Source organism: Panthera uncia, chromosome A2 (genome assembly GCF_023721935.1).
Source record: "Panthera uncia isolate 11264 chromosome A2, Puncia_PCG_1.0, whole genome shotgun sequence".
NCBI lineage: Eukaryota > Metazoa > Chordata > Mammalia > Carnivora > Felidae > Panthera > Panthera uncia.
This window is the reverse complement of record NC_064816.1, coordinates 14,793,188-14,818,478: the sequence shown is the minus strand read 5'-3', so window position 1 is coordinate 14,818,478 and position 25,291 is coordinate 14,793,188. Positions and strand designations below refer to the sequence as shown.

At 48.5% G+C, this 25,291-nt stretch overlaps 1 protein-coding gene across 1 annotated transcript; it reads left to right on the top strand.

Moving 5' to 3' along the window:
- Positions 1 to 15,144: 15,144 nt before the first annotated feature.
- On the top strand, positions 15,145 to 25,052 carry XCR1 (X-C motif chemokine receptor 1). The gene is made up of 2 exons (XM_049640319.1): positions 15,145 to 15,350; positions 21,658 to 25,052. Exon 2 carries the CDS (start codon positions 21,675 to 21,677, stop codon positions 22,668 to 22,670), a length of 996 nt encoding a protein of 331 aa, XP_049496276.1. The 5' UTR covers positions 15,145 to 15,350; positions 21,658 to 21,674; the 3' UTR covers positions 22,671 to 25,052.
- Positions 25,053 to 25,291: the final 239 nt, after the last annotated feature.

Here is a 25,291-nt window from a genome sequence, read left to right as displayed (position 1 = left end):
CTTAATACCCTCCAGTTCCATCCACGTAGTTGCAAATGGCAAGATTTCATTCTTTTTGATTGCCGAGTATTACTCCATTGTATATATATACCACATCTTCTTTATCCATTCATCCATCGATGGACATTTGGGCTCTTTCCATACTTTGGGTATTGTTGATAGTGCTGCTATAAACACGGGGGTGCATGTGTCCCTTCGAAACAGCACACCTGTATCCCGTGGATAAATGCCTAGTCGTGCCATTGCTGGGTCGTAGGGTAGTTCTATTTTTAGTTTTTTGAGGAACCTCCATACTGTTTTCCAGAGTGGCTGCACCAGCTTGCATTCCCATATGTGTTGATCTTATATTCAACTTTGCTAAACTCTTTTACTGGCTTAGGAATTGTTACAGTCTTGTTTTGTTTTTGGATGTTCTTGGTATTTTCTATGCAGATTATTATGCCACCTGCAAACAGGTACAGTTTTATTTCTTGCTTCCCATTCTGTGTGCCTTTTATTTCCTTTTCTTGCCTTACTATACTGAATAAGAGTGTTAAAAGCATGTGTCTTTGTCTTGTTCCCAGTCTTACCAGGAAACATTCAGTCTTTCACCAACTCGTGTGATGTTAGCTGCTGGTCATTGTTACACATGTTCTTTATCAAGTTAAGAAAGTTCCCCCATCCCCGGTTCTTGAGAGTTTGATCATGAATGGGTGTTGAATTTTGTCAAATGCTTTTACTGTATTCGTTGCTATGTATCTTTTGTACTATTTTTTGTCTCGTGTGGGTATAGGGTAATACTGACCTCACAACGTGAGTTGAGAAATGTTCTCCTCTATTTTCCTGAAGGGATTATGTAAAATTAGCATTTACTCTTCTTTGCACATTTGGAAGAATTCCCCATCCAAATTATTTGGACCTGGGGATTTTTTTTTTTCAGGAGTTTTTGTAAATTGTTTTTAACGTTTTATTTATTTTTGAGAGAGCGCAAGTTGGGGAGGGGCAGAGAGAGAGGGAGACAGAATCCGAAGCAGGCTCCAGGCTCCGAGCTGTCAGCACAGAGCCCGACACGGGGCTCGAACCCACGAACCACGAGATCATGACCTGAGCTGAAGTCGGACGCTCAACCAACTGAGCCACCCAGGCTCCCCTCTCAGGAGTTTTAAAATTATGACATCAGGGACACCTGGGTGGCTCAGTCGGTTAAGCGTCCGACTTCGGCTCAGGTCATTCACGCGGTTCCTGAGTTCGAGCCCCACCTCAGGCTCTGTGCTGACAGTTCAGAGCCTGGGCCTGCTTCTGATTCTGTGTCTTTCTCTCTCCGTCCCTCCCCTGCTGGTGCGCTCTCTCTCTCTCTCTCTCAGAAATAAACATAAAAAAATTTTTAGATTAAATTATGACTTCAATTTCCTTAAAAGTCACAAGGCCATTGAGGTTAATTTATTTCATTTTGGGGGAGCTGTGGTAGCCTGTGTAATCAATTTGCTTCATCCAAGTTGTAGAGTTGTCTGTAGGATTTGACTACTCTCCTGTGATGTCTGCAAGGTCTGTAGTGACATCTGTTTCGTTCCTGATATTAGCAATTTGTGCCTTTCTCTCTCTCTCGTTTTTTCTGTCAGTCTTTCTAGAGATGTATCACTTTTATCCCATCTTCTCAAAGAACAAACTCTTGTTTCATTTTTCTGTTGTCTTTGTTTTCAATTTTATTATTCTGCTCTTTATTTTTCTTCCTTCTACTTACTTTGAGTTTATTTTTGCTTTTCTTGTTCCGGGCTCTTAAGATTGGGGCTTAGATTATTTCTGTGAGTGAGTTTCTCTTTTCTGATGCAAGCAATTGGCAATGAATTTCCCTCTCAGTGCTCCCTTTCTGACTCATTTTTATTCCATTCTGTGTGCTTTTTTTATTATTATTATTATTATTCCCCTTGAGACTTCTTTGATCTTTGGGTTATTTTAAAGTCTGCTGTTTCTTTTCCAATAACTTCCTCGGTGAAGATTTTCAGGAGCAGGAAGTTGCTTTACTATTTTTACATATTCGATTTTATTATATTCTTCGCAGCTGTTAATTTCACAGTAAGGATGTGCTGGAAGCCAAGTTCGTCTTTGTTATCGAAGGAGCCCAGAGCTTTGTCCGCTAACTTGCCTTGACAGGGAAATAGAGGTGAACCCTCCCCAGCCCCCGACCCCTGCACACATGGATACACACGCATGCCCGTGATCCACTGACACCCACACTGAATCAGCAGGGCTCATTTTCCAAAACAAGGCTAAGGGGCAGCCGCCACGATAAACAAGAAACAGGAAAAGGAAGGTGTTTAGGAAAAAGGTATCAAGTCAGAACTAGGTCAAACCAGAAACCCCCAGCGGAAGTATCAGAAACATTTCAGGGTCTGGGTTGACGGTAGACAAGGTGCATTTCTGGTACATTGGTAACACCTGCCTTCAAAATCCTCCCCCCCTCCTCCACTCCCCACCATCACTGCCCCTATGGTGGCGGGTCAGTCATTCCGCTTTGAAAAGGAAACAAAGACACTACATTTGCTACAACTCTGGAACAGAAATTCCAGGAACTAACAATGTATCAGAGTGAAAGAAAGCTGTGTCCTGCAAAGCAGTTCATCACCCGCGACAGATAATAATGCCCTTCTCGAACGCTATGTGCTGAGGCTCATAGATACACTGTGTTTATGATGATATGCAACACATATATAAACATATAAGTAAGTCTTTACCCATCCGTCTGATAACTATTTCTGTTTCCTGTTTTTTCTGCTGTTACTTCTTACATTTCAATCTATCTGGAACCCCCTATGGTTGTAGCTTGATAACACATTGACAGATCTGGCAGTGTCTAGGGTTCCTCAGCAACCCAGCCATGAAAGAAGATCTTTGGGCTCTACACTTCAAACGCACAGGGAGGGGAGGCAACTTCACCTCCCCTTATAAGCCAAAGGCACCCAGCCAGCTTAGACCAGGGTTTCTCAACCTTGGTGCTGTTGCCACTTGGATAATTTTCTTTCCCGGGAGTCTATTCTGTTGGTCAGCGTCCCTGGCCTCTATCTGCTAGATATCAACGGCTTCCTCCCAGTTGTGATAACCCCAAATGCCCCCCCGGACATTGCAAAATTCCTCCGAATGAGAGTGACTTGTTCACACGTATGCCTCCTTATCCCCCGCTCCGGACGCTGTACCAAGCCATGATGCCTGGTGCCACAGCAGCCATTTTGCGATCATGAGGAATGGTTCTACAGAGGTGCTGAGGCTGGTACGTGAGACAGAAAGGGCCCTAGTTCTTGATGACATTGCTGAGTTACTGCACCCACCCTAGCATCATCTTCCTCTGGGAAATTAACAGCCTGCCGTTACTTAAGCCACTTTAGTTATCACTCGCAGCCAAGAGCATCCTCTCTGCTTAAAACCTTTTCACTTCTCCATTCAGGATGAATTTCCTTAGCTTCGCCTCCCTTTCCTGCCTGATCTCCCACGGCTCCTGCCAGGACACACTTTCTCCTCTTGGGCTGTAATTAGAGTCCTTTGAACCAGTCCCAGGGCTTCCTGTCTCCTGATTTCTACATTTGTGGTCCCCAGATGCCACATTCTCCCTCCTCTTCTCTCTCTGTTCACTCCTACTCACCTTTCCAGACTTAGCCTGTGTCATTACCTCCTGGACATCCTCCCTGAGTCTCCATGTGGTGGTTTTGAAATGAGGACCCCAAATTATTTAACACTCCTCCATTTGAAGGGGGTCACACATTTCCTCAAGGCAGGGATTTGGACCTTTGTGACTTTTCATTCTCTGAGCACCAAAACAGTGTGCTGGTTGACTCACCGAGGTGGAGTGTTATTCGATGACACACAAGGTGACTTTTTTAAAAGAAGTTTTTGGGGCGCCTGGGTGGCTCAGTCGGTTGAGCATCCAACTTTGGCTCAGGTCATGATCTCATGGTCTGTGAGTTCGAGCCCCGCGTCGGGCTCTGCGCTGACAGCTCGGAGCCTGGAACCTGCTTCGGATTCTGCATCTCCCTCTCTCTCTCTGCCCCTCCCCCGCTCATGCTCTGTCTCTCTCTGTCAAAAATAAATAAACATTAAACAAAATTAAAAAAAATAAAAAGTTTTTATTTAGGTTCCAGGTAGTTAACATAACAGGGTAATATTAGTTTCAGGTGCAGAGTATAGTGATTGGACACTTCCATACACGGCCCGGGGCTCATCACAAGTGCCCTCCTTAATCCCCATCCCCTCCATTCATCTCCCTTCTGGTAACCCTCAGTTTGTTTGAGCAAAGGCGAGAAAGAGACAGAGAGAGAGAGAGAGAGAGGAGAGAGACAAGGTGACTTTTGTGGTCAGGATGCACAGTGTGTGAGATGAGCTAGCCAGAATTGAAGACGCTGGGCGAGCCAACTCAACCCGACCAGCAGAACCTGCTCGTCTTTCAAGCCACAAACCCCAACAGCACTGCCTCTTATGCACAACCCCCCCACCCCCCTCCGAATCACGGGATGGTCCAGAATATGCACTACTGCATAAGCGTCCCTACACCCGGCATCCAGCCCTCTTTTCCCTGGACAACCTCCCCTCATCCCCCAGATCTCCCTTTGACATCACCTCCTCTAGGAAGCCTTCCTCGCCTCTCCAAGGCTGCTGTGTCTAGAGTCTCTCCCTCACATCACACTGAGCACACCGCCTCCGAAGGTCCTTTTCCGCGTCGGTGAGCCCGCGGGCCTCTCGAGGGCAGGGAACGGTTTGTTCCTTTTTGAACACCCAGCACCTGGAGTAACGCCAGCCGGGGCTGGCTGCGAAAATGAAGGCTCACGGCGTAATTCTGCCCGTGGTGCGGCTGCGTGTTTTTTGCTCTTGTCCTCCATTCAAACGTGTACCCAGATCTGACCGTGTTCCGAAGGTACAGCTTCCTGCCTTGCGTTTCACTTCCCCCATCCAGGTACCCGGAGCTGGCAGCTACGGGGCACTCGCCTGGCATTGTTCTGAGGGCCTCACTCATTTCCTTGATTTAATCCCCGTGACAAGTCAGTGAGGCTGATGCTGTGATTACCTGTGGTGTGCATAGGGAAACTGAGGCACCGAAATTACGCGGCCCCTGTGTCCCGCGGTCTGAGTTTGAGCCCTCCAGGCGGACCCCAGAGCCCATGATATGCATCCCCACACCTGCCTTCTTCTGGCCCACCTAGCCGCCTGCTCAAAATGCAGAGGCCAGACTCCCCCCGAAGAGCTTGTTTCTGTAGGACCGAGGAGGGCCTCGGGGGTTGCATTCATCGTGAGCCGTACATAGTGCAGTTTCCACACGGATCTCCCGCTCAGAAAGGATGGCCGAGCCCTGGGACCATCAGGGAGCGGCCAAGACGTTACGAGGTCTGGAACCTGCCGTGCCCTTCTGGCTGCATCACAAACGCTGCCTGGGCTTCCCCTTCTCCAAACTCTTGTGACCTCTGCCAGGCTTGCTGTCACCCCCACCCACCCGTCCACCCACGTGTGTTTGAAGAGCCATGAGGGGGTGAGAAGAGGGTAGACGTCCTGCTCAGAATGAGCTGGCAAATGCCGCGAGCACCACCAGGGACGCCCCCACGCGGCCCCTTCCAGAGGCCCTGGAGAGGCCAAGAGCCCTCCAGCTTCTTAAATGTCTGTTGAGTCCTGGCTACTTCCAGAAAGCTTCAGAGGCTCCATCCGGAACTGTTCATGCTGTCGCAGCACACCCACCGGGCTCCAGTCCCCTCGTGGCAGCCCGTGGCCGCCCTCCCAAGCGCCGCCCGGACAAATATCCGGGGACTCCAGCAAGGCTTCGCTCTGCCTGGGACAGGTGTGACCGGGGAGCGGGGCAACAGCAGAACCAGGGGCGGCCCCAGCCGGCTACCTGTGTTTCCCCGACTCTCAGTGTGAAACTGCCTAACCAGGTTCATGGGTGGTCGGATGGGCACAGCAGGCTTCAGAGGAAAAGGGTCTCTACCCGGGAGCCGGTGATTTCAAGCCCCCAAGCTTGGAGGGGGCTGTATGATGATGCGGCAGGTGGCCCGGGACAACACGGCCGTTGGAGCTTTGCCAGAGAGCAGGCGGGGCTGCATTTGGGGGATTTCCAGGCGGTGTTGCCAATGGAAGCTAACTAGAAAAGGTACCTCTCAGCGAGCCACATCAAAGGCAAGTTTCTGGAGAGTTTGCAGGACTCCTGGTGGTGACAGTCTTCGAGGGGAACCCAAGAGTGTGGGATGGGAGAGGTGACATGGAAAATCAGGCTGGGGACTTCCCCCTAACTGATATCGTGTCCTCTGACCGTTGCTGTGCGATAAAACCCCCCATAGAGAGAGGCCCCACGTAAGAGCCCTTTAATTATAGCTCATAATTTTGTGGCTCAAGAGCCTGAGCAGGGTTTCTTTTCTTTTTCGAATTACATTTTTTTTTTGGATGTTTATTTATTTATTTCGAGAGGGGCGGGGGAGAGAGAGAATCCCCAGCAGGCTCCACGCTGTCAGCACAGAGCCCGATGGGGGGCTCAAACTCACGAACCGTGAGATCATGACCTGGGCCAAAATCCAGAGTCGGACGCTTCGCCGACTGAGACGTGGGCGCCCCGTGAGCAGGGTTTCTTTTTCATGTGGCCTCAACAGAGACCCCTTGGTGCTGTTGGGCTGGTAGATGGGCCACTCTGAGGCAGCTTCACTCCCATGTCTGGTCCTCAGCAGAAAAGGCTTGATCGTTGAGCTCAGTTGGAACCACCAGACGTTACGCGTACAGCCTCACCAGCCTGGCGGCCGCGTGCAGTTGAGCTTTGTAAGTAAAAGTTCAGGGTTCGCAACGAGCATGTTCCAAGGGACCCAGCTGGAGGCAGCAAGGCTTCTTACAACCTAAAACCCCCAGAATGTCACTTCCGGCACATTCTGTCGGTCAAGCAAGTCACCGAGACCGGCCCACGTTCAGGGAGGTGCATTAGACTTCACCTCCCGATGGAAAGAGCAGTAAAACGTTTTCAGCCATATTTCATCTTCCATATTGCAAAAGCGTTAGGAAACACCTGCCGGGCTCACAGCGGGGATTTTTACTCCACACATGTGTGTCGAGCTCCTCGTATGTTCCAGGCACTGTCCTAGGCCCCAGAGAGATGCAGACACGAACAATTCAGAGCATGGTCCCCGCCCTCATGGAGGCTATAGCCTAGAATAAAGTCTAACATAGTTACACGGTGCCTGGCATGTGGTTAAGTGCCCAGGAATGTTGGCTCCTGGTATTATGACTAGCAAACAAGTCACCATTGGATAAAAATGTTGCCATACGTTGGATAAAAATGTTGGATAAAAATGTTGCCACCGTTGGATAAAAACGTTGCCAAACGGTGCCAAACAAGTCACCGTTGGATAAAAATGTTGGGACCAGAGCAAACAATCAACAAAGAGCCTGGCATGTTCAAAAGGGTGACGTCTGAGCCAAGGAGGGGTGGTAATGAACCGGGAGGGGGGGAAGCAAGAGAGCCTTCGTGCAAATGGAAACAGCGTGTGTGGCGAGTGCAAACCTCACCCAAGGAGGCTGGACTGGGATGGATTGCCCGAGGCTCGGAACGGGGACTCTCACGCTCGTCCCTCCAGGTCTGCCTTCTGCCGTCCACCTGCCTGGGCTTCATCAACAGCCCCTCTTGCCTCCTTGCTGGCAGCAGCGGAAGGCTCCAGCAGGAGTTTGGTGGTGTGGGAGGGGAGGAGAAAGAGGCCGGTGTATTTATTCCTCTGGCTCCCTCCCTGCTGGGCAAGGGGTGGAAATGACTACTTCCGCAGCCGCAGGCCACATCCCGCGTCAAGCAGCCAGCCCTCTCCTAGGGCTCCGGGTCTCTCCAGGGCCTTCAGTGACGCTTCCTCCTGTGCCTTCCCTCCTGCGATCGGATCGATCAGCGGCAGCTGCCCCCTATTGCTAGATCAGGAATACTTCAGCCCTGCTGTTTGACTTCCTTACACCCTGCCCACACCTCTGGGGAAAGTCCTTTCCTTGAATTGTCCTCACTCACCCTGTCGAGAGGGCCATCTGTCTCTTACCGGCATCCTGAACGCTAGCCCTATACCACCTAGGATAGCAACCCGGGGGGACTCTCTCTCGGGAACAGTCCCAAGCCAGGGATAACCTTCCATGCAGCGGTGTGCTGGTAAATTTGAACAACATGCCCTCCAGAGGAAAGAGCCCTGATTTGTAGCGTTTGTCAAATTCTGAGGTGTAAATACTTTCACCAGGGCTGATTTCAAGCTAGCCTCATGACAGCAGCCAGCTCGCAAAATTCCTACAAGTGCCGCACACGCTGGTGGGAACCAGCTCGAAGGGAGAAGAGATCCCCAGATGGCCCGTGAGCTCCTGCTCTCTTGGAATTTCAAAAGCAGACACCAAGTAAGGATTAGACGTCCAAGAGGTTTATTGGGGGGGAACTCCTGAAAGGCTAAAGGGGGAGGGAGCAGGGGTGGGAGAGCCCTGAGGCCATGCTGCACACACTTCCACCAGAGGACACAACAGCGATCCCACTGGCCCGGAAGTTGAGGCGACCACCTGGTCGCTTTGGGATCCTCTTGCCTCTGACTCAACAGGCAAAGAAGGGAGTCACTGTGCTGGCTGGGTGATTGGTCCTGGCCACCAAGAGGAAACCGATCGGCTACTACACATGAGAAGAAGTAACGACTGTGTCTGGAGTACAGGAGATCCCTTAGGCTGTCTCTTGCCACGCATTACCACGTCCTGTGATTCAAGTCAGCGGGAAACCACAACAACCCAATTCAAGCAGGAAGGCTAACGGTCCAGGTTCCAGGTATGAAGGTGTGGGTCACCCCCCAGGCAAAGACCCGTGACCCCGTGAGGTTGTCACTGAGGGCAAGGGGAATATGAAACAGGGAGTGGAAGAAGGTAGTTGTAAATAACCAGGTGACAAGATACAGAAGTGAGAACTATCATTATTATGAGTATTTCTTCCCTATTTTGTTATGAATATGTTTGTATACACACGTATGAAGCAAGTATTTGTGTTTTCTTCCTTCTCTTATTCTCTTTCAACCCAAGATGTATTAACGATAATTAACCATACATCGCATTTTCAAGTGTATCAAGGGAAAGAGTGAATATCACCCAAAGACTTTGCAACCTGCGTGGGGAAAGGGTTAGCATAGTGGCGGCTGTATGCAAGACGGTCGTACCATGTCAGGTGGCAATATGACTCTATTATTATAAATGCATGCACGTCTGCTATTATAAACACATATGTTAGTAAATGTACAATACATCTTACACATACCTCGATATTAAAAGTTGGATCAAAGGAAAAAAACAACCTTGGGCGGGGAGGGGGGGTTGGCTTTGGCCATGGGCATTCAGGCCTCAGCCAAGTGGAAGTGAAAAATGGCCCAGCAACCTTTCTTCTTTTTGGTAGAAATAGGAAATGTAACCTGTAAATTCATGTTCCATAGAAGTGACAGTGAGAATCCTTACTTCTCTTCCCTGAATTCAGAAGTCAGGGAAGGAAGATTTTCTTTCTGAAATCAACTAGCAAATTTGCTGTGTACAGGATGAGGTCCATGGCCCTGAAATCAGGGGCTATCTATAAATAGCAGGACTGGGTGTCTGGGTACCCGTTTCTCCTTCCAAGCAAAATGAACAGCCAGGTGCAATGCTCAAAATGCTGCTCACCGAGAGGATTTCGCTTCATCCCTGTCACTCAGGAATGCCCCAGAGAAGGATGCCACCATTTGTGGGTGGTACCTGCATGTCAAAGAATAACCAAAGAAGACTCAGGAGAATTTAGGGTTCTATACCTTCAGCTTCCTTGAGATCTTCCTGTATATCCCTGTTCCAGTTTTCGGAATCCCATTCCTTCCCAACCAATGCCCTCCTTTAACAGAAGACACCTTGTGATACTGTGGACTTGATTTACATTGTAATTCAGCCACTGGCAGGTGGAGAATTGGTTTAGTGTTCAGAAATCTTAGCCCTGTGGCTATAAGACATAGGGTTTAAGGACAGATAATAGAAATTTTCAGGTTATTTACGCACAACTTGAGCCGGCAACTGGAAACCCCGAGTTCATCCTTTTCTTTGTCCCCTTTCTCATTATACACCTTAGTTTGGCTAAAATGTCCTAAGATATCAAATACATGAACACCCAGAACTTTACCTGTATAAGTATTTGATTAAGAGTCTACATTAGTGGGGCGCCTGGGTGGCTCAGTCGCTTGGGTGTCCGACTTCAGCTCAGGTCGTGATCTCACTGCTTGTGAGTTCGAGCCCCGCGTCGGGCTCTGTGCTGACAGCTCGGAGCCTGGAGCCTCCTTCGGATTCTGTGTCTCCCTCTCTCTGCCCTTCCCCTGCTCACGTTCTGTCTCTTTCTCTTAAAAATAAATAAACGTTAAAAAATTAAAAAAAAAAAAAAAAGGATTTCGTAGGAAAAGAAAAATTGGTGTCGAAATCTCACAGTGCTGGTCTGGCACATATAACGAGGGCTGTGCCTGCGGCAGCATTTCTGACAGTGGCTGGAGGGTGAATAGACGGGGACTGTCCACCCCAGCCTGCGGAACCAGGTACTGCATCACGGCCCCAAGCCCGACCTTGGACAGCGGTGTGGCTCACCTTAAACCAAGCCATCCCCCCCCTCCCCCCACCGCCCTGCAACCTGATACCTTGGAGCCACACAAGCTGGGATAAAGCCCACTCAGCTACTGTTTTCTTGCTCTTTGGCTGTGGGTGAGTGACTTAACATCTGGGCATCTCTGCTGTGCCCTCCTCGGGGCACCGATATTGTGTCCTCCTCAGGATATCGTATCTGGAGGCACGTGACGTCCACCCGCCCCTTATTGGGGATGTTAAATGTGATCATTTGGTCAAGGTTGTCTGATTTCTCTGCTGTATAATTGCTATCGTTTCCTTTATAACTAATAAGTAGTCTGTGTGGAGACACTTTAGAACTATGCAAATGAGGGTGCCTGGGTGGCTCAGTCGGTTGAGCATCTGACCCTTGATTTCGGCTCAGGTCGTGATCTGACGGTTCATGAGTTCAAGCCCCATATCTGGTTCTGCACTCTCTCTCTCTCTCTCTCTCTCTCTCTCTCTCAAAATTAAATAAATAAACATTAAAAAAAATAACATTATTTAAAAAAAGAACCATGCAAATATACTGCCCCTCATCAAAAATCCCCACCCCGAGAGTTAGCACCTGTTGGAGGTTCTTGTTCTTCTCTGTGATGGTTGCACAGCGATTTTCCAACCCCGGATCCGCCTCCACATTTACCTACTGGCTTTTCCCCTCAAGCAGAGCCCTACCCGCTCACCGATTTACTTATTATTGATACGGAATTGTGAATTCCTGTTTTCTTCTTTCAATGTGTATCTTCGATTTTGATCTATGATCTACATGGACTCCTGTGACTCCATTACCCATTCAATAATAATAATATAATAAAAATAATATTTGAGGACCTAGTGTACAGTGACTCCCTGTGACCCCCATGGAGTCATGCTTTCCTGTAACCCTTGGAGCTAAGATGATTTAATTTCCTCCTGTAGATCTAACTCTGTCCCAGGCTCTGGCACAACTAGAGAGACCCCAAGCTCTCCAGCCTAAGTTTCAAATAAAAGCATGTTAACCTCGAAGTCCCGATTATGATGGCCCTAGCACGCGCTCCCCACTGACAGAACCTTGGCGCTTGTCCATCCCGTCCCCGAAGCCTACGTCAGTTGATGATGAGGTGCCTGAAGCGGTGTCTTGTGTGGTCATCCACAGACTGTGGTGTTCTTCCCTTGTAACCCCTCCGTGAGATCCTTGGTCTCTGGGACTCCTCACTTCCATGACTGAAGATGTCCCCTGGGAACGGGCCACCCAGTGAGGCCAATGTGTATCTCTCCAAGGACTCCCGAAGCTGCAAGACCCTTGACGTACACCTGCTCGTGGCTGGTCTCGTGTCGATGGGCTCAGACAGAGCCATACGGTCCAATGAGGCTGTGAGACCCAGGAGATCTAGAATCAGCCGTGCCTATTACAGCAATTAATTCCTGTCCCACTCGATGTTGATGCCTCTGGTGCTAGCTAGTCTCTGCCCTGAATCCCACTTCCCCACGTGTGGGTCCGGACCCGAACTGTGGTTACCAGGCCCCCATCTGCATGGTGCTGTACTTACGACTGGACTTCCCCTTCTGCATGTCGAATCTGCATGAGGCTGGAACTCAGTTCCACCTTTGTCCAGCCCGACCAGTGTTTCAGGACTTTGTGTTTAAGGCGTGACCACGGGTTCTTTTTCACACTGAAATCAAACATGAGGAAATGCGAAAACCTGAGTTTCAAATTGTGTCTTCATGTTTAAGGAATAAACACTTGTTGAACACTTCCGAGCCCTCGCAATCGTTACCTACCTTGGCAAAGAACAATCACACACACACACACACACACACACACACACACACACACTGATGTTCCCTGTATCACTGTGGTCATTTGAAAATTTGGAAGCAAATTGGGTGTCCATTTGGACACCTCTCCTGTTTCTTTGGACAGGGAAATACGTAAAGTATGACACCACAGTGCAGCAGCTAAAAAGAGTAAAATAGGCTTGGAAAGATGTTCATGGCATTTTGTTTAAAGGAAAAAGGATAAATGTGATCCCATTTTTGGAGAGAAACTCAACAAAACTAAAGCTGGTTCTTTAAACATTTGATAAAATCAATAAGCTTCTAATCAGACTAAGAAAAAGATAGAGGATTCAAATTACTAATCCCAGAAATGAAAGATGAGACATCACTACAAACTCCATCAACACGAAAAGAAAACTAGGGGAATATTCGGAACAATACTAGGCCCACAAATTTGATAACCTACGGACCAATTCCTTCAAACACACAATCTGTCAAACCTCACACAAGAAGAAACAGACAACGTGAACAGGTTTATATCTAATAAGAAACTGAATCCATAATTAATAACTTTCCAAAACAGAAATCCCCAGGCCCAGATGGGTCCATGGGTGAATTCTACCAAACCTTTAGAGAAGAAATTGTATCAATTCTCTACATCTCATTCAGAAGTTAGAAGCAGAAGGAATATTCTTAACTCATTCTGGGAAGCCAGTATTAACCTAATATAATTGATCACAAGAATAAAAAATGTATACGTAAATTTGGTTTCATCAAAATTAAAAACTTTCGTGTGTCAAAGGACACTATCAACACATTTAAAAAGTACTCACAAAATGGGAAAAGTTATTTGCAAATCATATATCTGATAAGACTCTAGTATCCAGAATATTTAAATAACGCTTGCAATTTAATAATTAAAAGCCAAATAACCCAAATTTTAAAACCATTCTCATATTTCTGGGATAAACACCACTTAGTCATGATGTATTATCCTTTTAAAATACAAAGGTTCAAGGGCACCTGGGGGGCTCAGTTGATTAAGTGTCCGACTCCTGGTTTCGGCTCAGGTCATGATCTCACAGTTCATGGGATCGAGCCCGGAGTCAGGCTCTGTGCTGCCAGCATGGAGCCTGCTTAGGATTCTCTCTCTCCCTCTCTCTCTCTCTCTCTGCCCTTCCCCACTCACGCATGTCCACGCTTTCTCTCTCAAAATAAATAAATATTTTTTTTAAGGCAAAGGTCCTGTTTTTTAATGTTTATTTATTTATTTTTGAGAGAGATAGAGAGAGAAAGAAAGAGAGTGCACACACAAGCAGGGGAGGGGCAGAGAGAGACACAGACAGAGAATCCGAAGCAGGCTGCGGGCTCCGAGCTGTCAGCACACAGCCAGACACAGGGCTTGAAGCCACGAACTGCGAGATCATGACCTGAGCTGCAGTCGAATGCTCAACTGACTGAGCCACCCAGCCGCCCCCCAAAAGGCAAAAGTTCTGAATGGATACTTCTCGACGAGACACCCACCTGACCAATAAGCTCATGAAAAGATACTTAACCTTGTTACCCATTTCGGAAACATAAATCAAAATCATAGTGAGCTACCACGTCATACCGTATAATTAAAAAATAGAAAACTCGCCAGTGTCGGTGAAGATATGGAGAAACTGGTACCCTCACGCATTACTGGTGGGACAGTAAAATGGTGCAGCTCTGTGGAAAACAGGCCGGCAGGTCCTCAAAAAGTTAAACATAGGAGTCACCCTACAACCCATCAATTCCACTCTTGGGTAGAAACCCGAGAGAGCTGAAAATATATGTCCACGCAAAAAACCTGTGCGTGACTGTTCAGAGCAACATTGTTCATCATAGCCCAAAAGCGGAAACAACCCAAATGTCCTCCAACTGATGGATGGGCCAAGGAAATGTGGTTTATCCACACAAGGGGATAATATTCAACCATGAAATTGAGTGAAGTAGTGATACATGCCACGATGTGGATGAACCTTCAAAACATTATAGTAAGTGGAAGAGGTCAGTCACCAAAGGTCACATATTGTATGATTCCACTTAGACAAAACGTCCAGAACAGGCAAAACCATAAAGACAGAAAGTAGATCAGTGGTTTGCCCGGGGATGGAGGGACATGGGGAACCGGACTGACCTCTAACAAGTGTGAGATTTCTTTTGAGGGCGCTGAAAATGTTCCCGAATTGGAGAGCAATGATGGCTCATAAATATTGTGAAATATGCCGGAAACGACTGAATCCTGCCATTTAAAATGGCAAATCTTGGGGCGCCTGGGTGGCTTGGTCGGTTAAGCGTCCGACTTCGGCTCAGGTCATGATCTCACGGTCTGTGAGTTCGAGCCCCGCGTCGGGCTCTGTGCTGACAGCTCAGAGCCTGGAGCCTGTTTCAGATTCTGTGTCTCCCTCTCTCTCTGCTCCTCCCCTGTTCATGCTCTGTCTCTCTCTGCCTCAAAAATAAATAAACGTTAAAAAAAATTAAAAAAAAATAAAATAAAATGGCAAATCCTATGTTACGTGAATTTCACCTCGACTTAAAATCATCATCGTCGTCATCATACGTAACTGGTACATTAATAAAATGTAATTTCAGCTAACATACAAATGCAGCTTTTTAAAAACGTACCCTTTAGGATCCCTTCCCACTCCAAAATTACCTGACTCTATTCTCAGTGGGATCCGGGGGCTCAGGTGACTCCTGCATTGTCGACCCCACCTGCCTTTGGAGACACGCTGGGTGACCAGTGATGGGGCCAGGTTGTGACGTGAGGTCTTGGGTGGAGTTAGGGAAGTTGGGGGTGGGTCAAGCGGGAAGCCAGGAGGTGGGAGAGGAGGGATTAGTCAAGGCTCCCTGTCTCCCTCTGAGACAGCGTACTACAGTTTTCTCCGACCTTCCTCTAGCTTCTGGCTGTTTCAGTTTCTTGGAGCACAACGTGCAACAGGGAAACATCATTTCCGCCTCAAGACACACAGGAGGTGTAGATATAGGTAAGTTCCTTTATGTGTGTAACTTGTGTTTTCCTCTAATGTTAATAGCTTGTACCACGGGTTCTTCAACTCCCTGTGGGCATCGGAACCAACTGGAGAGCTGGTAAATATGGAGAGTCCCAAGCCCTCATGGGGATTCCCCCAAATCTGCATCGCTAAGGTCAGGCATTGTTATTATTAGTCGTTGGATAATTTAAATCTGGGTTTCTCGATCCAGGTTATATGGCGGACAGGAAAAGCTACATTTGCTCTCTTGGAGCTGAGGTGGGCAAGCAGAGACAGGGAGGGAGAGCAGTGACAGGCAAAAGGGAACCGGGCTCCTAGAAAGGAACTCGGAGAGTTACTTGGTGCCATTCTCCCTTGTGTCCCCAAGACCTCCCAAGCCCAGCCCAGAAGCTTTTGAGTAAATGAATGAATAACCAACCCAACAGAAAAGTGGAATCGCTTTTACAGACGTCCAATACCCCTTTAATTTCTGATTTGGTGAGAGTTGGCATCATGAGTGGGTATTGAGCTTTGTCAAATACTTTTCTGCGTTGATCAAACAGTGTCATGTGGTCTTTGTCTTTATTCTGTTAATGCAAGGATTTAAATGGCTTGGTTCTTCAAACATTAAGCCATTCTCATATTTCTGGGGTAAACACCGCTTGGTCACGACGTATCGTCCTTTTAAATTATTGCCGATTTGATGTGCTAATACTTGGATAAGGATTTTTGTGTCTGCGTTCATGAGGGATATGGGTCTGTAGTTTTCTTTATTGTGCTGGTTTTGTCTGGTTTTGGTATCAGGGTGACGGTGGCCTCATGAAACGATCTGAGCGATATTCCATCCTGTATCTCACTCAGGTCGTTTGTCTAGGATTGGTGTTATCTCTTCCTTAAATGTTTGACAGAACGTATGAGAAAAAATCATGTAGTTCTGGAGTTTTCTTTCTGGGAAGGTTTTTTTTTTTTAATAGTTAATGAAATTTGTCTCATAAAGGTAGGACTTTTCAGATTTGCCGTATCACTTCATGCCAGCTTTGGTAGGTGGAATTTTTAAAGAAATGTGTCCATTTTATGTAAGTTGTTGAATCTGGCATAAAATTGATCATAATAGCTCTTTGTCATTTATTCTTTTTGTTTTTTTTTTCTTTGTTAGTCATTTAAAGTTGGTAAGATCTGTCTGTACAGCAATAATCTGCAGCAATAACCATTCTTTCAAATCTGCTATTCAGAATTTGTGTCCTCTTTCTTTCTGCTCTCAATGTAGCTAGAATTTTATTATATTTCAAAAAAAATTTTTCAAGCAACCACCTTTGGTTTTGCACATTTTCTCTCTTCTTACTCTCTATTTCTTTATTTCTTCTTTTATCTTTATTTCCTTTCTTCTACTTTCTTTGGGTTTTAATTTGCTCTTTTTTTTCCGCCCAGCTTCTGAATCATTGATTTCAGATCCTTAATTTTAGGCCTCTTTTCTTTCTACCCTAAGCATTGAAAGGTATAAATTTGTCTCTAAGTATGCTTCAGTTGTGTGCCATGAGTTTTAACATGTGCCATTTATTCTTATTATTCAGTTCCAAATATTTCACAGTTTGCCTGTGAATTCTTCTTTGACTCAGACTCTTTAGAAGCATATTGCTTTAGGGGGCACCCGGGTGGCTCCGTCCTTTAAGCGTCTGACTTCAGCTCAGGTCATGATCTCACGGTTCATGAGTTTGAGCCGCACGTCAGCCTCTGTGCTGACAGCTCAAAGCCTGGAGCCTGCTTCGGATCCTGTGTCTTCTTCTCTCTCTCTCTTCCCTCCCCCTGCCCCGTCTCCTTATCTCAGAAATAAATAAAAACATTAAAACAATTAAAAAAAAAAGAAGTATGTTGTTTTACTTCCAAATTATTTTGGCTCTTCCAGATATCTTATGGTTATTGGTTTCTACTTCCTTTTGGTTCTTTCATAGATTTTTTTTTTCTCCTTCTCTGCTGGGATTTACCTGTCCATTCATTAGGGATATATTTCCCTGTAGTCTCTGGGGCACAGTGAAAAGAGTTGCATTCCCATGCATATCTGTAGATTCTAATATCTGGGGCATCTCAGGGTCAGTTTCTTACCTTTTTATTATACATTTATTTTCTTTTTGGGAGAGCGCAAGCAGGGGAGGGACACAGAGAGGGGGACAGAGGATCCGAAGCGGGCTCTACGCTGACAGCAGCGAGCCTGATGTGGGGCTTGAACCCACAAACCGCGAGATCATGACTTGAGCTGAAGTCAGATGCTCAACCGACTGAGCCACCGAGGCGCCACGTTTTTGAGGAGGGGCCACGTTCTGCTTTTTCTCCCTATGCTGCACAGGTGGTATTGTAGCCTCATCATCGTGGACGTTATGCTGTGCAGACCGGATTCTGTTTCATTCTTCTGAAACGTTTTGATTGTTTTATATGTTGTTGGTTTCCGCACGTAATCAACGTGGCCGGCTCACATTCTAAACTCGGCCTCCCCCGAAGTGGGCAGTGAGTCCATTTCAGTTCGGTGCCTCCGGTTTTCCCAGGGGACATTCCTGGTTCAGAGGTCAGCTAGAGAGTGAGGACAGCCTCTCTGTGATGTCCCCTCACCTCCTCTCCAGTGGCTGCGGTTGTCCTAAACTCAGCCCTCCGGTTTTTCAAGACCAAAAAATGGTGACTTTGCTACTGGAATTTCAGCTGCCCCTCATGACCGGGTCCTGCCCCGAGGCCAGAGCCATAAAAGTAGGACTCCCACCATTCAGCCGTTCTCCTTTTTCAGATGCCCAGTCCCTTCCAATATTTACCATCTTTTGGTAGCTCAGCAGTGCCCGCAGGCAGGTTTCTGGGTTCGGTTTTCGTTTTTGTTCCAGGGTTTGTACCTAGTTCACCGGAGCTTACTCAGCCTTTACCGAGAAGTGAAACCCCCTTAGCGTTATTTTCTCCATAGCAAATAATTCAGTATTTGGTAACCCGGCAGAACAGGAACTGGAAAGTTCTCTTACCAACCCACTCAAGCTGCACTACTCAGGACCACAGATCAGGAAAAGACTAGGTGAGGCGGGAGATACCGACATCGAGTACTTTGGTCACCGGCTTCCTGTCATCCCAGACCAGCCCGAGGACTTCTTTTATTCCGGAGAGTTGAGCAGAAAATGCGAACTCCACTACAAGGAGAGACGTGTGACTATTCTGCTCCGGTGATTCCACACAAATCATCAGCGCAGGAAGCCACCCCATCTCTCCGGTGCTTTCTTCGGTGGTCACAAGAGATGTGACAACACCGAGAGTGTGTAAAGCCACTTGTTTTTACTAAATTAAAAGAGGGTACCTGCGTCCTTTGTCGGGAGAAGCCATTTCATTTTGAGAAATTTCCAACCATGCAGCTGGGGCGCTGATGTTAAGAAGATGGGTCGGCCTCCACTGGGTCTGGGTCAGAGGAAGACAAGAGCCAAGCAGCAGACTTGGGGATCCCCTATATGACGTAAGGGGTGCGTACAAGGCTCCCGTCCCAAACTACCTGCACGTCCAACTAGTCACACGACAGGAGGTCCCAGACCTTTGTACGATTTCTAATGTCATTCTGAACTAGAAGCCTCTTGCAGACAGAGACTATTTATTAGTCGTGTTTCCACCCAAGAATCCAGCATCTGTCACAGGGTCTGCCTTATGTCACAGGTCATCAGGTACTGTTGTATTGAATCAGATGTAAGCTCCTACTTTCTAAATGTCAAAAAAATTAAAAGACCCGGACAGAATGAAAAGCTAAAAAGCACAGTGGGTTGGGGCGCCTGGGTGGCTCTGTTGGTTATGCTTCCAACTCTCGATTTCGGTCCAGGTCATGATCTCACCATTCGTGAGATTGAGCCCCACATCGGGCTCTGCACTGACAGGGTGGAGCCTGCTTGGGATTCTCTCTCTCCCTCTCTCTCTTTCTCTTTCTCTCTCTCAAAATAAATAAACTTTATTTTTCTACTTTTAGTGTTTATTTATGTGTCAGAGAGCACAAGCTGGGAAGGGGCAGAGAGAGGGGGGGACACAGGATCCGAAGCGGGCTCTGAGCTGCCAGCACAGAGACTGACGTGGGGCTCAAACTCACAACCCACGAGATCGTGACCTGAGCTGACGTCAGACAATCAACCCACTGAGTCACCCAGGCCCCCCTAAATAAATAAACTTCAAAGCAAAAGCGAAAAAGAAAAGGCACAATGGGTTGACAAGACTAAGAAGTGCTCTTAAAATCCGTAAGAAAACAGTATTAAAAATAGGACACGTTGGAGACCCCCTTTGTTATTCCTCCCGCCCCTAACTAGGTAAGTGAGACACTTGGGCTACCTTTCCAATTCTCCTTCTCCAAATACAAGGCAGGAGAGCCTAGGTCTGGCTCCCGGCTTGGCCCTCCTCCCTGCTCCCTGGCTCTATTAACACTGGGAAGGCCATTTCACCAGTCGGAGCCTCAGTGTCTCTGACGGCCTTGCAGACAGTCACGGCACGGAGGGAGCAGACGAGTAGCCTGTGACAGCGCGGTGCCTGGCACCTAGTAGGTGACGAGGGGGCCCCTACGTGGTGCAGGCAGCCGCTTCGCCAAGTCTCCCGTCTTCCTCCCCAAAGCTTCACTCACCTCTTTCAACGAGAGTTCTGGCTCTTCTGTCACGTTCCCTTTCCTCTCCTCGGCCTTCTAGTCTCCCCGTTTCCAAAACCTCACTAGCGCCGAGGATTGAATCAATGTGACTCCGTGCGGTTTTCTTAGCGACTTCCCTCCTACCGGATACTTAGGTTGCTTCTGCTTGTTTGCCTCTGTAGGAAGTTCTGTAAACCAGACTCCTGCGTGAGGCGGCTTTCTGCTCTGAGAGTTAATCCTCCGCGTCCACCAGCCTGACGCCATCTTGGACAAAGCCACCATGGTGACCACTCTGTGACCTGGAGCCTTCTTGAGCACAGTCCCCCCCAAGCCCCCCCCCCCCCCCCCCCGCCACCACCATTCTTTCTTTTTTTGTCCAACCACGGGCATGATAAAGAACCCGTAAGTATACACTTGGGGCATGGCGGCCTTGACCTGCTCTGGAGACAAGACTATGACACACAGCTATTCTCAAACATTTCCTCCTGAGAGTCTCCCAGGATGTACTCCCCAGCCTCTAGGGCTATAAGATCAGGTCTTATGGGAGATGGGGTGCAGAGATCTATTTGACTCGCAGCCATCCAAGACAGACTTGTATCCATAAGATCCTTTACTAAACCATTTCTTGGCAAATTGGACCAGTCAGCTTTTTTTTTTTTTTTTTTTTTTTTGCCTCATGGCTCCTTTGGTCCTCAGAGGTCACTCTGCATATACTTTCTTCCACAGAACACCTGTGTTAGTGACGATTTGGTCTCCCAGAGTCTCAGTGTTCATCATAGTCTTGAGATTATTTCCTACCTGAGTTCACATGGGAGATGTTTGCTCCTTTCTTTTTGGACCTGTTCCAAGAGAAAGCAAGCTTCCTGAAACAATCCTGCCGTCAGGATTTATGGAAGGAAGGAGAGGAGGGGGAAGAAAGAAAGAAAGAAAGAAAGAGGGAGAGAGGGAGGGAGGGAGGGAGGGAGGAAGGGATAGGGGGAGAGACAGAGTGAGGAAGGCAGGCAGGCAGAGTCAATGCTCACTTAGACACTTGGTAAATAGATGAAGGAACAATGTGGGGATCCTTAGCCCTGTTTTATAGATGAGGACCTTAGGGTCAGGAAGGTTAGACATCTTGCCCAAAAATACAGTAATGGGGCCCAAATTTGAATCTGGTTCCGCTGCTCTTTCTCATACACGTACTGGGAGACTGGTCTAGCTTAGTGCTACTCCAATGCCAGGCTTCAAGAGAAAGTGGGCTTGTGACAGTAAATGAACGTGGATGAATGCACCACTTCCCCCATCAAGAGAGCCTGGCTAAGAAAAAAAATGCCCACCAAACTATACAGTTTGCTTAGTGGCTTCATGTTTCGGCAAAAGTTCTTAGTCTCATTACAAATAGTTCATGACGGGCGGCTGGACCATGGACCACACTTTTTCTTTTTTATGTTTTATTTATTTTTGAGAGAGAGAGAGACACAGAGCATGAGGGGGGGAGGAGCAGAGAGAGAGGGAGACACAGAATCCGAAGCAGGCTCCAGGCTCTGAGCTGTCAGCACAGAGCCCGACGTGGGGCTCAAACTCGTGAACCAGGAGATCATCACCTGAGCTGAAGTCAGAGGCTCAATTGACTGAGCCACCCAGGCGCCCCTGGACCACACTTTCTTATAACGTGGGTCCTATCGATCCTCGCCTAACCATGTGGCTTGAAACTCCCCATCTCTTTCATTTCAGATGCTCTCCATGTCTAGATGGAGCCCTCAGGCATCCCAGAGTCCACCACTCCTTTTGACTATGACGATCAGAGCTTTCTGTGTGAGAGCAAGAACTTCGCCTTTGCCACCCTCAGCACCACCATCCTGTACTTCCTGGTGTTTCTCCTCAGCCTGGTGGGCAACAGCCTGGTGTTGTGGGTCCTGGTGAAGTTCGAGAGCCTGGAGTCCCTCACCAACGTCTTTATCCTCAACCTGTGCCTCTCAGACGTGGCCTTCTCCTGCTTGTTGCCGGTGTGGATCCTGGGGTACCACTGGGGCTGGGTGCTGGGGGACTTCCTCTGCAAGCTCCTCAACATGATCTTCTCCATCAGCCTCTACAGCAGCATCTTCTTCTTGACCATCATGACCATCCACCGCTACGTGTCGGTGGTGAGGCCCCTCTCGTCCATGCGTGTCCACACCCTCCAGTGCCGCGTGCTGGTGACTGCGGCCGTGTGGGCGACCAGCATCCTGTCCTCAATCATCGATGCCATCTTCCACAAGGTGTTTCCTCCGGACTGCAACTATTCGGAAGTCAGATGGTTCATAGCCTCGGTCTACCAGCACAACATCATCTTCCTGCTCTCCGTCGGGATCATCCTGTTCTGCTACGTGGAGATTCTCAGGACCCTGTTCCGCTCGCGGTCCAAACGGCACCACCGGACGGTCCGGCTCATCTTCACCATCGTGGTGGTGTACTTCCTCAGCTGGGCTCCCTACAACCTGATCCTGTTTCTACAGACACTGCTGAAACTCAGGGTCATCCAGAGCTGCGAGTTCATCCAGCAGCTGGATTACGCCTTGCTCATCTGCCGCAACGTCGCCTTCTCCCACTGCTGCTTCAACCCGGTGCTCTACGTCTTTGTCGGGGTCAAGTTCCGCAGGCATCTCAAAAGTCTGCTCCGGCACTTCTGGCTCTGTCGGCAGCAGGCGTCCAGCATCCCCCCTCACACCCTGGGCACCTTCAACTATGAGGGCGCCTCCTTCTTTTGAAAGGGAGTTCGGTGGTGCAGGAAGGAGCACCGTGGAGGGCACCGTGGGGAATGCCAAGGCCATGGGGCTGGGGGCCAAAGCAGTACCTTTCCACCAGCAGGTCCCACTTGTCGCCCCTTCTGCAGAAAGTGGCTCCCACCTGGAAATGTTATACTGCCATCCACAAAAACAAGCCTTGAATTCTGACTTCATCACTCTTGCTTTTATTAATTCATTCGCTTAGACATCGCTTCGTTCAGAAGGCTCTGAGACTTGGAAGGAGTCCCAGAAAGGAGGATCTTCCAAGACTTCATGAGGGTCCGAGACTCAGTCCTTTCCAGCAGGTGCTACTGGCCTAATTCTTAAAACTGGACCTTCAGTCTTCCCCAGCCAAGTAAAACGCCTCCAAGCCTGGCCACCCAAGTGCAAATACGTCATGGAACCTGTAGCCGGAGGTGAAGAGGAGAAGGCTTCACATGCTCTCTAAGCTCCAGCCGAGGGCTGTTATTAGTAGCTACTTTATTCAACAAGCATATATTCCATGCTTCTTGTGCGCAAAGTCCCACTCTGGGGACTGTGGAAGACTCTGGAATTCAAGGAGTTACAGCCGAATGTACCTAACTGGGGTGCACGTCAGAATCACCTGGGGAGCTTTTCCAAAGGCCCCGCTCCAGAACTAAATCAGGTTTACAGATCGGGACCAGGTTTGTTGTATGGAAAGGTTAGAAGGTGGCTTTCATGTACGTCCTTGGGATGTGAAGCTATGGGACAGTGTAGGAGGTAGGCATGTGTGCTGCTAACCAAAAACCAAGGTCAAGTGACAGCCATTGCCACAGAGACGAATAAGCGTGGTGCTCTGAGAGTGTAGACTAGGGAAGAAAGGTTAATATCTGTAAACTAGCCTCCTGGGGCAAGAGGCACGTGCCCCCCAGGCATGGCCCCCCAAAATACATACATTGGAAGAATAGTGACACCTGTCATTCTTTGCTCCCACTCATACACAGTGATGGAACACCAGGGCCCATGCCTAGCAGGTCGGAAGACCAGGTTCCTGCCCGCAGGAAGTTTGGGAAAGTTCCTTGGTGCCAACTTGCAGGGGCCCGGAAAGACTCGCTGAGGTGTCGGGGCCCTATCTGCAAGAGATGAGGAGCCGCTGAGGGTCTTGAAGCACCCCGGTGTCCATTCAGAGCACACTGGGTGGGGAAAGAGATGCACCGCAGAAGGATGCTGAGGAAGCGAGGTCATCTGGGGGTGGAACCACGGACACGCAGCCACTGTGGGCAAGAACGACTCTGAGGGAATGGGGAAAAGGCAGAGTCAGCAGGACTGGGCCGTGGGGGTGGAGGGAGGGGAAGCACAAGACTCAAAGATGACTCAGTTTTGGAACGGGCGTGGCCAGGGAAAGTGGGTGCCACCCACCAGGCAGGTGGAGAACATTCCTGGTGACAGTGATGAATCTGAAGGGTCAGCTCAATATCCATCCTGAGAGCAGGAGGTGTTGCAGGAATCTTCACCCTGGGTGCCTTGGCCAAGGTGGGTGTTTGCTTATCTGGACCTTTGGAGCTGGGCTCTTGGCATTCGGAGGGAGGCAGTGGTATCTCGTCATCTTTATATCCTGCAAGTAAATGCTTCATGCAGAAGGTGGCACTTACTCCATTCGTTCCTTCCCGCAAAGAATCATGGGCCGAATATGCAGGGGCCAGCTCATGTGAAAGAAGCTGGAGCTATGATATGCAACACGTCTCTCATCTAGCTGCGGGTTTTCAGCATCCAGATTGCACTCTGACTATGCTTATTTTAGGATGTGCTCACGTTGGCCCTGCAGACGGTCTCACCCGGCAGTCACCGAGGACTGAGCAGAGCCAACCCCTCCAAAACCAGCCGGCACAGCCGTCCGGTCAGGCAGGGGCCAGACCGTCTCACCAGCAGCCTGCCTCTGCACAGTTATCAAACACATTGAGTCTCAGACCCTCATGAAGGGATAAAGCTCTCATGGACTTGCCAGCCAATAGGTGGGGACATCACTCACCACGGACAGAAGAAACAGCAAAAAGAAAGAGGCAATGAGGTAGTCGTGGCTCAGAGTTAAGCCTTCAGGCTTCTGATCTGGGTAGTCGTTCAGCACCCCCTTCAAACTAATATTACTAAAGTTTTGTTTGACTTTTATTCAGAGGGCAGGCTGAGCCCTGGGAGGAGAAGGGGAGACGATTCCAGCTTGCAACCCCCAAAACCAACGCAGTGTGGTCTTAACGCCACTATTCCTGGAAGGCAGGTTGGGAGGGGGGGTCGTCACTACAGAGGCTCGCCTCGTTTGCTCCTCACCCATCCCATCCCTTCACCTCCAAAGATGTTCATCTAAGCATTTCTTCCGACACATTCAGCCGTACCCCTGAGAGCACTTCGCTAAACACAGTCGTGTCCATGTCCTTACATTTCTCGTGATGTTTCGTCATCTCCAAGGGTAGAGAGTAGAGCGTCTTCTCCTAATTTAGTTCCTTGGGAAACCGAGGCAAGAGGCACAGAGAAACAGAGACGTGATGGGAAGACGCCCTATCAGAAAAGGACCCTACAGGCAGCACTGCTGAAAAAAATCAGCCAGAGCACTGCACACTAGTGGCCACCTTGACCACACACTGTGTTGG

What these genes read in the sequence shown, in the direction of transcription:
- XCR1 (XM_049640319.1), top strand. Translation starts at nt 21,675, where the DNA reads ATGGAGCCCTCAGGCATCCCAGAGTCCACCACTCCTTTTGACTATGAC.